Here is a 13772-nt window from a genome sequence, read left to right as displayed (position 1 = left end):
ATAAGAACCCCATGACTTATGTGAGACCTACATTATGATGTATTTACTTTGTTCTAGAATTATAGACTGCATGATTGATGTTGGGTTGGGTACCGGGTCCGCCCATGATGGGCGAGATCCGGACCCAACCCACCATTTGAGGAGGGGGCGGTTTGGAAACCGCCCACCTCCCCATCTTCTCATCTCTCTCATTTTGCGTAAAAGAGAGACACACAGAAGAATGTGGGTAATAAATGTTTTTCTCTTGTTTCTACTGCTAGTAATATGAATGTGGATGTATCTATATGGCATGCTCGACTTGGACATATAAGACAAAAGAGAATGGAGATACTCGCACAAGAGGGTCTTTTGGGATCCTATGCAAAGATTGAGATGCCTATATGTGAGCATTGTCTTGCTGGAAAAGCAACTCGATTGCCTTTTGGAAAGGCAGTTAGAGCAACCTATCATCTTTAATTAATTCATTCCGATATATGTGGACCAATGAATGTGGTAGTGAGGCATGGAGCCTCTTATTTCATTACTTTTATTGATGATTATACACGATTTAGCCATGTGTATTTAATTTCATATAAATCTGAAGCATTAGATTGTTTTAGATTATTTATGAACATGGTAGAGAATCAACTTGATCGTAGAATCAAGGTCTTGAGAATAGATCATGGACGTGAATATCTATCTGAACAATTCAAGGAATTGTGTGATGATAAAGGGATAGATAGACAATTGACTACTCCTCGAACTCCGCAACAAATGGTGTTGCAAAAAGAAAGAATAAGACCCTCTTAGAGATGGTTAAGTCCATGATGGTGCAGGCAAATTTACCCATTTCCTTTTGGGGTGATTGTTTGTTGACTGTAACCCATGTATTAAACCGTGTACTAACTAAATCTATTTCTTCTATTCCCTACGAATTATGGATAGGTAGAAAGCCTGTTTTGACTTATCTCAGACCCTGCAGGTCTGCTGCATATGTCCATGATCTTTCCCATCAATATGGAAAATTGGGTACTAGGAGAAAGAAATGTATCTTTATAAGATACTGTAAACATTCAAAAGAATATGTATTCTTAGGAGAGAATACATATGGGAGTATTTCTGAGATAGATTCAAGAGATGCCACATTTATTGAGAGTGATTTTCCTAAAAGAGGAGAGATACAGCGTAATTTTCAATTGTATGAATTGGATGATTTTGATGAGTCTAAAGAGATTGATTATCATGTTTTAGAGACACAAGAAGATGTGTCTATACCACTATTGAATAGTGGAAGTAACACTCAAATGGATATCGACTTTGAAGAAGATCTGACAACTCGAAAGAGTTTAAGGAAAAAAATTTCTCGTCGGAGATTTCAAATCGAAGGGGAAGCCTTTGTGGTCATGCCTCAAGATGATAAGATACCTAAGAGTATTAGAGATGCTTTATCTTATTCAAAAAGGGATGAATGACGTAAGGCAATGAAAGAAAAAATGAAATCCATGGCATCTAACGAGGTCTGGGATCTTGTTGATCTTCCAAAAGGAAGAAAACCTATTGGAAGCAAATGGGTTCTCAATATTAAGAGGAATGCCGATGAATCTATCGAGCGATACAAAGCTCGTTTGGTTGCTAAAGGATACACACAGATGGCAGAGATAGACTATGAAGAGACATTCTCTCATGTGGTCAAATTGACCTTTATTCGCCTTCTGTTAGCCATAGTGTCACATATGAATTTAGAAATACATCAAATGGACGTTAAGACAACATTCCTAAATGAAAAACTGGATGAAGAAATATATTTGAACAACCCGAGGGGTTTGTTACTGCTGGATTTGAGCGCAAAGTATGCAAGCTCAAACGATCCATTTGTGGATTAAAGCAGTCATCCAGACAGTGGTATTTAAGGTTTCATGAGACTATCATGAACAATGACTTCGTTATGATTGATGAGGACCACTGTGTTTATCTTAAGCGTCAAGGTCCAAAATTTGTGATTCTAACTATATATGTGGATGATATTTTATTGGCTAGTAATGATTTAGAGTTTCTAAAAACCATTAAAGAATGGTTGTCTATTCATTTTGTAATAAAATACATGGGTGAAACATGATTTATGCTAAGCATAGAGATTAAAAGAGATAGTTCAAGAAGACTTCTTTCTCTTTCAAAGAGTTATATATAAAGAAGGTCTTAGAACAATTTCATATGCAAGATTGTAAACCCATAGATACTTCTGTTGCAAAAGGGAATGATTTAAATCTTAAGATGTGTCCAAAGAAGTCAAAAGAAATAGAAGCTATGTCCAAAGTCCCTTACTCCAGTGCAATAGGCAACCTAATGTACTTAATGATGTGCACCCGACCCGACATATGTTATGCAGTGGGGTTGGTGAGTAGATATCAAGCTAATCCAGGACAAGCCCATTGGAAGGTTGTCAAGAGGATTATGCGATATTTTAAAGGCACATCAGATTCAGTTCTTTGTTACCATGGTGGTAACATGCGTGTGGTAGGCTATATAGATGCAAATTGGGGCGGGGACCCTGATGAGCGTAAGTCTATGCCTGGATGTGTGTTCTTGATAAACAATGGTGTTATATCTTGGTGTAGCAAGAAGCAGACATGTGTAGCCTTGTCCACAATGGAAGCTGAATTTGTTGCAGGCTCGTTCGCAGTGCAAGAATGTGTTTGGTTAAGGAGATTCATTAAACATTTGAGACTCACTTCTGAATCAAAACTGCCAGTGACTTTATTCTGTGATAATCAAGCAGCAATTACGTTTGCTAAGGATCCCAAGTTTCACAATAGAACTAAACATATTGACACAAGATGCAAGTATATGCACTACATTGTATCTAAAGGCAAGGTTGCCTTGGCATATGTCAATATCCAAGATATGGTGGCAAATCCCTTTACTAAGCCGATTAATAAGGATTCTTATGTTAAGCATGTAAAATCTATGGGTATTTGTAAGATTTGATATGTTAATGTTATTCATATTTCTTTCTATGATTATTGTATGACATGTACATCTATATGAGTATGCTACCAGGTTTGAGATAAATCTTCTCACACAGATTTATCATATCAGACGCTGCTTGTGGGTGGGCTGAGATGAGATGTAACAAAATCTAGAGTTGCAGAATTAATAAGCATGTCGGATTTTGGGGATATTATGTGATAATAACTCAAAAGAGTGAGAGTACAATGAGTTATGATATTCGCCATATATACGTATATGAGATACATCGCCCTAACTGAGTTAGGATGAGGTCTCGTGAATATTTAACTATATGGAGAGATCGACCTTGCTATTTAAATGTCAAGGGTAACCTGGTTAACCAAATCTGAGGACTTGGATAGACATTGCATGGGAATGTGCATCCTGAGGGACTCAAGTTAGTTTCTTGGGAAGGAACTGAACTAGTATAGATTTGTACGGCAGAAAATCAATGGTGTATGCATACACTCACTGGAGTGAGATAGTCTTGCCGTAATACGTGAGTCATACCACGTATGTCGCACCATAACTATAAGTCGACTACAAAAGGAAATAAAGAATGATCCCTGCTTTTTCATTGTGTGAGTCCTTGATATATATATATATATAGATATATATTGGTGTCCTTATTGACTTTTGACCTTATTTTAAGAAGAAAGATGAGTGTTGCTACTTTAGCATGTTGCTTAAGGCCATGTCTGATTCGGTCTAAAAGTACATGTCTGGGAAAATAACTTATCTTGATTCAAAGAATGAGAGTTGAAAAGGAAGATCATTTGACATTTTCAAAATATTCATATGTTAAAAGCTAGCTTATTTTACCACATCCTGTGGATGTTGGATTTATGATTAAACATGACATAATGAAAAAGGCCTTGTCTAGCATAGCTTAACACTATAAAATGTGCAGATGAATTCAGTATGCTAGAATGTGAAAAATGTATTTGATCTAGGACACAATGAGCTTCTTACCTGGCTTGTGCAGGTATACTTTATGTTATCTTATTATTTGTTGGTTTAGGCTATTATGTTACACTAATCGATACATAATATGCCTCCACTCCCTATGCTCACGGGTCGCACGATCCATTTGCCAGTATGAATACCCAATATTATTCACCATTTGAACACGTTTGGTGTTCCTTCTTCTTTGATCTCTTCCCATCATGTGCGAGTGGGAGAATGTTGGGTTGGGTATCGGGTCCGCCCATGATGGGCGAGATCCGGACCCAGCCCACCATTTGAGGAGGGGGCGGTTTGGAAACCGCCCACCTCTCCATCTTATCATCTCTCTCATTTTGCGAAAAAGAGAGACATGCAAAAGAAAAGAGGGACTGTGTAGGTGCTTAATAGAGAGCCAATCAGAGAAGAAGAAACAATGTGCACAGTGAAAAGAAAGAAGAAGAAGACGGTAACGATTGAACATCGTGGGCATTTGGACTTGTGGAATCGTCATTCTCTCGAAGTGGGGGCACGCATCCATTGAGCAAAATGAGCATCAAAGATCCATTTTTTCGCTTCCGCTTCAACGAAAAGGTATGTTTTGTATCCTTCAATTAAGTATGCAATAAATGGTAAATACTTAAAATATATTATTGTATATTGTATTTTACGTTAAGGGTTATGATGAAAAATTTGACATAATGAGAAACCCATATAATTATGTGAAATAAGCACATGAAAAGATCATAATGAAAAAATAACTTAATATGTGAAAATCCTCATCATAGTGATATATTATGAAGGAAACATCTAGCTAGTGTATCTAAGACCTCATGATGTCATGGCTAAACTCATATTATATATAGGAAAGTATCATAGTTCATATGATAATGAAAAAACCACATGACTATATAGAAAATAACTCACAACATGTGAGAAAAAAAATATATCGTTGATATAACACAAGAAATTGTGTAAGGTTATTTGGTTGATGTTTTTATCATGAAATATTATATGTGATACATTATACACCAATTATGATGCAATATGATTGTGATATAACACAAGAGATGTTGGATCCAAAAAATAGATCCAATATGAGAACTAGGTTCAGTATAGGATCTAGATCTAGTGTGGCCATAGGGTCTCATGCATGGAATTCAATGAGCCATATTTGTGGGCTTATTTAGTGCGTTATGGGTGGTTACAATCTCACATTCCTTGATAAGTTACAAAATGTGGTAGGCCCATAACTCTGTGACTGTTATGCTGGGAAGGTAACAACTACTCCAAGAGAGGCTATAAGAGCTCAGGACTTACACACAAGAAGATAGATGATCCAAGTGTGATATCTCCCTTGACACATGCCGTTTATCGAAAATCTTTCATCTTTCTTTCCTCTTTCCTCTACGGTGCTCCACCCTTTCTACGCACACCACGATTCAAAAACTTACAATACCATCATGAATATGATGACCATTTAGAAAGATTATTTGGAAAGGAGAAATCAATGAAGGAAGCACTACTTTCTTTTGGTTTGTTTGAAGCTTCACGAGGTTCTTATAAAGGCTGCCCAATAGGAAAATGGGCAGAATCTAGAGATGTCCTTAGTGTGGAGGTTCTTAAGGATGAGAAGAAACTCCGATTTTTATTTATCTCTTTTATCCGCATACAATTTCTGTGAAATTCATGACCCATGCATAGCAACTCATCCGTACAACCACCCCCAAAATATTTTGAAGAAGTGGGAAGGGAAACAGTCGCATGAAAAGATCAGATTAATATGATTGCACGAATATTTGTTCATTAAGCACCTGATCACCCTTCATCTTGGGGACAAAGCTTATCAGGTGTGGAGCCCAAGACCTGATGGATGGTGATCGGGTGCTTAATCCACAATTTTTGTACAATCATATTCCAACCATCGGGAGCCTTTCCTGATGAAAGCGTCCATAGGACCATCTTTAGTTCGTCCTCGTAGAGAGAGTTTGTTCATTAGAGACGAGCAAAGGAAAGATCCACCGATCTTTGCTGCAGGGTCCACAGGATTTGAGAAGAGTTGTCTAAAAAACTCAGTGATAAAAGGCATGGTATCAGGCTTTTCCACCATCCGTTGTCTTATTAGTATGAAGGGAATCCTGTTAGTGCGTCTACAATGGGAGGCCTGAAGATGGAAGTATTTGGTGTTTCGATCCCTGAATTTCATAAAAAACAAGTGCTCGGTCAAGCTTCTGCAAACATGGAGCCAGACGATTATTTGACCACTATAAGAATTGTCCACCCGTCTAGACAGCGGGCATGTTATATGTTCTCCCCAAGAACATGCACCGTAGCTACAGTGCATGTTCCTGAGTCCTCACTGAGAGCTGCGTGGCGCTCAGTGGGGTGAATGAGAGAGCTGTATACCGCCGTACATCCTACAGACTGATGTACAACGGTGTACAACTTCCCCTTACATCCCACTGGGCACCACGCAACGCTCAGTGGAGACCCCGAAACATATATTGTAGCTACAATGCGTGTTGGTGGGGGACCTCGCATCTAGACATCATATAGGCTCTAGCTGACAATGGAGTTATTAAAATCATGCATGAATCTGGTTTGCCTTTATCGACAATTTGCACTCATCAAACAACCCGATGCCCTAGGATATCAGTTAGTGCACGTCACCTTGTGTTGGAACGTTGCAAGTTCCAACCTCATTGCATAACTGGTAGAGGTCAGCATAACCTCTATTGAAAAAAAAATTAAAGTCCCATTAACTGCACCAGTGACCTGGCAACAACAGGCCAATGCCATTGAGTTCAAACAAGAAGCTTCTTTTAATAATAAAAGTTAAAGTGGTGGGATCGTAAACCGCAGTTAGCAGCAAAGGTTCTTTCATGAAACGGTTTTGTTGCTGAAAGCATGGCGGAGTTGTGCCTTGTGATCAATCAAAAGTTCATGCACGTGTGAGAGAGAGGGAGATAGAAAGAGATGGGAAGAGGGTGTTAAAAGTAAACCCTACGTCACAAAGATACGTGGACACTAAGAGGGGAGTTGGACTCGCAATTTTTTAGAATAAATAAGACACAAAGACTGATTTTTTTTTAATTGTAAGTAATAAAAACTATTTTGATATGCTTTAATAATAAATATACATTTTTATTGAAATAGTATTAAAAACCGTAAAACATTATTAAAAATATTAAAATGTTAGCCATGCATGTCTGTGTCCCCCTCAGCATATCTGCTGATGTCACCAGGGATACGCACCGAAGTTGACGTGTCCCTGTGACCTCCATGGTAAACCAAAGAAATTCTTGGCCGTCTGATAAGGGGGTGGTCCGATTCTGGTTCCGTTTGATGAGGAGGGCAGCCCAGAACTACACCCGTTTCAGCCTCCTCCCAACAGGCAGCCCGAAATCGGGGATCGACACGATACAGTGGTGGCGCCGTCCGTCCAGAGGAAGGGGTCTGAACGATTTTAGTGAGTAAAGTCGATCACGCGTTCTCCTTATTCATTGCCATTGTTTGATGAGTTGTGTAATGCTTGTTATGGGATTTGGGCACCCACTTTCGTGCAATTGCTTCCTTCACGTCTTCAAGGGAACCTTCTTCCCCATTAATGGATACATAGATCCGTGTGGTTGGAAATGGTGCTCAACTGTACTCGGCCGCATAGGGGGAGAAAACTGGTAGAGATGTCCATGTCTTGGTTTTCTGATCCACCTCAAATTAGTGCACTCTTTTTCGTTAATTTTCGAGTCTTGTGTGCAAGGTACTGTAGGTGATCGTGTCTATCCAATTCTTATCTGGATTGTTTGATGATCTTAGCGTCGTTGTTTTTTGGACGAGATTTTTTCGTGTTATGCATAATAGATTCTATGCGGACGTCGTGCGTGCTGTATTGCCCATTACCAGTATCTGCGTGCATGCGGACTGATCAATGGTGATGTTTGAGGGATCATGTAAGATGACATAGGGCTGCAATTCAGGTGAAGAAGTATGAAATTGTGCGGCTCACGCGTGAACCGCTTGTTCAAAGAGAGATTTGCACATAGGAAAGATGCTTGCAGTTACTGAAAAACTCGTGGTATATATGCCTGTAATTATAGATGTTGAGCCTACAACTCTTCCTCTTAAACCCTTCCTCCGAAATGCTGTTTTATTCGGTTATGCTTAACGAATGCTTGTAATTGTAGGAATGGAACCTGCAACTCTTTCTCTTAAGCCCTTCCTCTGAAATGCTGTTTTATATTAATAGAAGAGGTAGATAATGCTTTTGTTGCTGATAGTGGTGCAAGTTTTTGCAAAATTTTGATAAGGAAACAGGGAAACAATTAATTGGGAGGAAGTTACTAGACACTGGAAACCATGAACTTCTGGCTAAACAGTTCTAGACTTTTTGACAAGTAGTGCAATAACAAGTAAAATTTGAAGCCCCTAGGATGAAGAAAGATGTCTGCAGTCGAGTGACCGAACATACATTTTATCTGTTTGTTTGGTTATTTGCTTTGGGTCATCCCATGAGATGAGTCTCTGACGCTCATTCATTTTTTCCTATTAACTTGCAGACTCAAGTGTGGGGGAAGCTCTTCCGAATTCCAATCAAGGGAGATAAAGCCCACATACACACGCACACACACACACACACACACAATCTAATAGAAAGAGATACAATGGCTGAACCTCCACGTTTTCAAGAAGCCTCGCGTTGTGATGTTTGCAAAAGCAGCTTTAATACTTTCAGGCGCAGGGTAGGTTCTCTTGTGAATTTCTCATTTTGTTTAACTTGTGATTTTAGCTTTAGTAAATGAAACAAATAAAAATAATATTACTAAAACGGTGTCGATTTGGTAGAGGATGGATCTATCAGTTTATTAGGACTAAGGAGTAGTAGCTAAACCTGGGTTATTTGTCTGCATGCTTGTGTGCATGTGTTCTGTACTTGTTCTAGAAACTAGAATTGTTAATTTGAGAATAGACTTCTCTATTCTGGCATCTCTAATCTTTCTGATAAGTGAATTGCTCATGTAAGTGCATACAAGCCACAAGGTCATGGCTTCCACGTATGCCTGCAGTCTTCCATTAACTCATGAGGTGAAATATGTGAAACCACATATCTGAAAGGAATTCTAGTTCCAGTTGTGTCTCTATCATATACAGAAAATTTTGTTAACATGGAATCAACAGTCTGAATTTCCTTTTGAAAACTTGCAACCTTTTTCTTATGCAGCATCACTGTCGTTGCTGTGGGAGGACTCTATGCAATGAACATTCATCGAATCAAATGGTGATTTTTTCTTTCTCAGCAAATGTATTTGTGTATTTTCTTGTTTACTTGATCTTAATAAAAATTAAAACATTCTTTGAAGTGCTAACTATTTTTGAGTGGCTTTAGTGCAGACACTGCCACAATTTGGAATAAATTACAATGTTAGGGTTTGCTATGATTGTTTCAACAATTCCACATGGTAAATGTCAAGTCCATTTGGTTTATTTTTTGTGAAATATAATCATGAAAACTGTTTCGTGTATAGTGAAGATCAATAGAATTGTTTTAAAATTCCAGCTTTGCTTTCTTAGTTTTGCAATATATGAGCTCATGTTTTTTTATTGTTTGTCGTATGTTGAACATTGACTTTGTGATTGCAAGCGGCTAGGCAAGCATGACCTGCTATGGCTAGTCTGTCAAAGTCTCCAGAAATTTACCCACAATTCCCTGGCATAGAGTACCTGCTGGTTGCCAAGCTGGGCTGTCAACCAATTGATCAGCTTGAATGGTGGGTCGGTTACCTAGGTCAGGGTGTGACTTGAATAAGGGAGATAGATAGAGAGAGGGAGGGACAAGAGGTGGAGAGCGTGAGAGAGATAAGGAAGAGGGGGAAAGGAAAAGAAGAAGAAGTAGATGGCAGAAAAAGATGAAGATCTTCAAATATTTACAAGTATGCCTTTGTCACCTTGTTTTCTCTTCATGATTAGTTGCTGCACAAGACAGGTTAGGGTAAGGAAATGGAAGAATAGAAAAAATGGAGAGAAAGAGAGAGTTAGAAGGGAAGAAGCTCTATGGGTTTCACAACCAAGTGATAAAGGAACATGTTTGATGGCGTCCAAGTGATAAGGGAACATGTTTGATGATGTCCAAGTGATAAAGGAACATATTTGATTACAACCAAGTGATAAAGGAACATGTTTTAAACGGAGATCAGACCAAAATTAATCAATGTGTACAACAATATAAGGAACATGTTTGATGATGCCCAATTGATAAAGGAAAAGCGTAAGCCACTAGGGGAAATATTTATTGCGTACCTCAAAGCGAGGAAAACCCCCATCGAGTATGAACCACAGTTTTACAAGGAGGCACAATATTGCTCCTCATCTATAAACAAAATGTCTTTACAGAAAAAAAAAAGTCAAACCTAACTAGAATAAGTCTATTATTATGAATGATAATGTACTCAACAGATGAGAGGGAAAGAAGATAAACGAGGAAGTTGATGAGAGAGAAAGGGCCAGAGAGAGAGATGCACCGTGCATCACACATGCACACTTCTTTCTCTTCAGTGGGAAGGACCTAATTAATATTCACTGATTATGAATCCCATTACAATTGTGTTAATAGATTTACTCTAAACTCTAGCTTGGACTCCAAGGAACCATAATCGTCCTAAGTCGGGCTCTATCAGACTCAAAACTAACTACATCAAGTACCATGACCCAAACTCACAATCAAGCCTTGAACTGAAACCCCGAACCATAAGAACCTGAACCAAAATCCAAAGCAAGACTCATAAAACTTGACTCCAGCCCTTCACTGGATGAGCCCTAATATTTTGTTAATAGATACATGATTTTATTGTGATTTCATTGTCATCACTTTTTATGCTTGAAGTTTTGTGATGCTTAGATTCTATTGTGATTTTGACACTATTTAATTTATACTTGAATGTTGATGATGCTTATGCAGATAATCACAGTTTGCTAAGCTTACTTTCTTCTTTAAATCCCATCTCTCTTTCTCTAATATATATATATATATATATATATGTGTGTGTGTGTGTGTGTGTGTGTGTGTGTGTGTGTGTGTTCCTCTCTACACACACGTTGTAGATGGAGTAGTGTTTGGTTACATTGTCAGTATCGTACTATCTAGTGGGAAATCATAGGTGAGCTCTATTGCTTCAATCTGTCTCCATAGATAAACTCAACATGATTTGTTTAGTTGGGGGCACAATTTATATTGAGTTGTTTCAACATAAAGCCTTGTTTCTTTTATACTGAAAATTTGATGCATTGTGGACTGTTGATATTTGAAGCTCTTGGAAAACATGTTTACTCATCGCTGTCACATAATCCAAAGCCAGATTATTGTGAACAAGCTATATAAATCATATTTGTATTGCTTCCACGAAGCAAAAAGAAACCGTTAAAAAGCTTCATGGAAGAATGGTTGTTAAATTCAATGTTATCTCATGAGCATTTAGGGTGCAGGTGCGCACTAAGTGCGATACTTGGCTCTATTGGGAATACCAGCAGTACTGAAGAACCCATTATGAATGACAATGAAACAAACATTAATAGGGCAGTTATAGTAATGTTGATTATTTACTTGACTTGGTCTCATCTTCGGTGACAAACTTTGGCGTGGAATAGTAATGGTGACAATTATTTCATATATTTTGATATTGAGAATATGATTTTTGAGATTGATAAATGGTAGTTACTTTTTGAGTGAACTAGAAAGTTGGTTTTCTGATTATCTAGGTCTAAATAGCAGGTTTGAGGATCATTATTTGTATGATACTAGGTATAGTTGGAACAATGTCATTAATAGTTGCATTAACAGTTATATTTGTTTTAAAATGTTTGAATGACGAATCACATGGTTCTACAATTTCATGGACCAAATGAAAACACAGCCCGAATCATATACACAAGCAAGAGAGAGATACAAGATTTGACCATTGAGTCTCTTTCTTGGTGAAGGGCTGCACCTCTTAAACTTTCATGAATACACGACCCTAATAGGACTCATTACAATTACAAGAGAATTAATAAAATTACAACAATATGCCACAAGAGGGGTGCCACGTATAAGAGTTCTAAATTACATAAGAACCCATCAGTGAAAGCCTTCTGACTTGAATGACGGGTTTTCCCTTGGGAATCATGCACTCCTATTCTAACACCAATGCCATTAAATGAATAGGAATCTTAATTGAAATGAAGGAAAAAGATATGTGAGTTAACAATGTTCTAAAGTTGCAATCTCATAAAAAATCAATCATTTTTTGTTATTATAGAAAATGAGGCCCTTAATTACTGGATGTAGACATGTGAACAAATTAAAGGATCTGTTATGTCCTTTTCAGTTTTAAACGATTCTGACACATACGCTAACTGAGATGCTGTAGCAGTGGTTCCTAAGAACAGCATGTTTATTGATTTCACTGTGGCAGCTACTTCAAAGTAATGCTAGCCTATCCATGTTTAATTATTGATATGGGTTCAATGCAATTGCAATAGAATGTGGAGCTTAGAACAAGATACAAATATAAATAATAGTAACTAATCTTGGAACTGAGTTGTATATGAAACAATTCCTTTCATATTCTTTGCTTTAATGTTTTTACTTTTCTTTTGAGATATCTTATATAATATATTTCTATATAAGTGAAAATAAGAACGGTTCATTCCAAAACAGATCCAATTGAAAAGGAAAATTAGCAATCCAAGTTGGAATGATTTCAAAATCCAATCCAGATAGCTGTTGGTATCTTCAATAGAGAAAACCATAGAACATACGCATGTGAAGAGAATAGAATAGAGAGAGCAGAGGCTGGATGATTCACAATGTAGATTGTTGTTTCTCTCTAATCCTTTTATATTAATCAAGCAAAATTACATAACTACCCTCATTAAGTGATGAGGGTGCAAAATGGAACTCTTATGGTGCACAACTAAAAATAATAATAAAATATCTATATAAGTACGACCAGCAAACCATTTACTTTAGTAGGCCCCCCTCAAGTTGTACATGGAACACTACCATGGACTACTTGGACTTTGAGAACCAAAATCTTTGCTTTGTAAGCCTTTCATGAATAAATCAGCAACTTGATGTTTTGTTTCAATAAATTTTGCCTCTGATTCAAGATCTTTAATCTTCTGTCTAATGAAGTGTTAATCAATTTCAATATGTTTAGTCCTTCCATGTTGCATTGGATTTAATAAAATTTTGATATCACTTTGATTATCACAAAATAAAACTGACCTTGAAATTCATTCAATAAGTGCTTGATCCAGGTATCAGCAATAGCTGCAACCATGTACCTGTATTAAGCTTCAATGTTAGATCTAGCCACTGCCATCTTTCAGTAGATAGGAGTTGGTGTACTCAAAGATTTACAATCTTTCATGTGAGTCAAAATCATTTTTTTATCTCTCATGTCAACTTCTACACCCACAATGTATTTGAGCGTCCCCAAGTACTTCATATGAAATTTCTTACTCAAAAGAGATTTAATTTCCTTAATGTGCTCGTCACAACTTCCCATAATAATTACGTTATCTACATAATAAAGAATGGTCTAAGGCTAATCTTTTGAAGCCATGTTTTTGTATTTCTTCTGAAAAGCTTTCAAACCATGATTTGGAAGCTTGCTTCAACCCATATATTGTCCTTTTCAGTTTGCATATTGTGGACACCTAAGTTGGGCGTAATGAAGATCTTCGGAAGCAAGAAGATACCGATCCATTTCTCTTTCTTGGTTTTTGTTTTGGAAATGCTTTGAAAATATTGATTTTAACTCGCATCCATTTTGAAAAGTAATGGGATCCTGTACGTACAAGTTGGGGTC

General features: G+C 37.5%; 1 protein-coding gene across 6 annotated transcripts in view; it reads left to right on the top strand.

Moving 5' to 3' along the window:
- The first annotated feature begins 7263 nt into the window (after positions 1 to 7263).
- LOC149831796 (uncharacterized) overlaps positions 7264 to 13772 on the top strand; it is a 75918-nt gene continuing 69409 nt past the window's right edge. For 2 of the 6 annotated variants that reach the window (XM_090014136.1, XM_090014138.1), the window contains exons 1-4: positions 7264 to 7396; positions 8484 to 8666; positions 9146 to 9202; positions 9316 to 9383. In XM_090014136.1, coding sequence (XP_089870262.1) covers positions 8589 to 8666; positions 9146 to 9202; positions 9316 to 9383 — 203 coding nt within the window. In that variant the 5' untranslated portion in view covers positions 7264 to 7396; positions 8484 to 8588. Of the gene's footprint in view, positions 7401 to 8483; positions 8667 to 9145; positions 9203 to 9315; positions 9384 to 13772 lie in introns of all 6 variants that reach the window. The other 4 variants (XM_090014137.1, XM_090014139.1, XM_090014141.1 and 1 more) reach the window with 4 other exon arrangements.

This window comes from Nuphar pumila, chromosome 7 (assembly GCF_984573655.1).
Source record: "Nuphar pumila chromosome 7, dmNupPumi1.hap1.1, whole genome shotgun sequence".
Lineage (NCBI taxonomy): Eukaryota > Viridiplantae > Streptophyta > Magnoliopsida > Nymphaeales > Nymphaeaceae > Nuphar > Nuphar pumila.
Note: the sequence above shows the minus strand (reverse complement) of the source record. Positions and strands in the feature narration are given on the sequence as shown.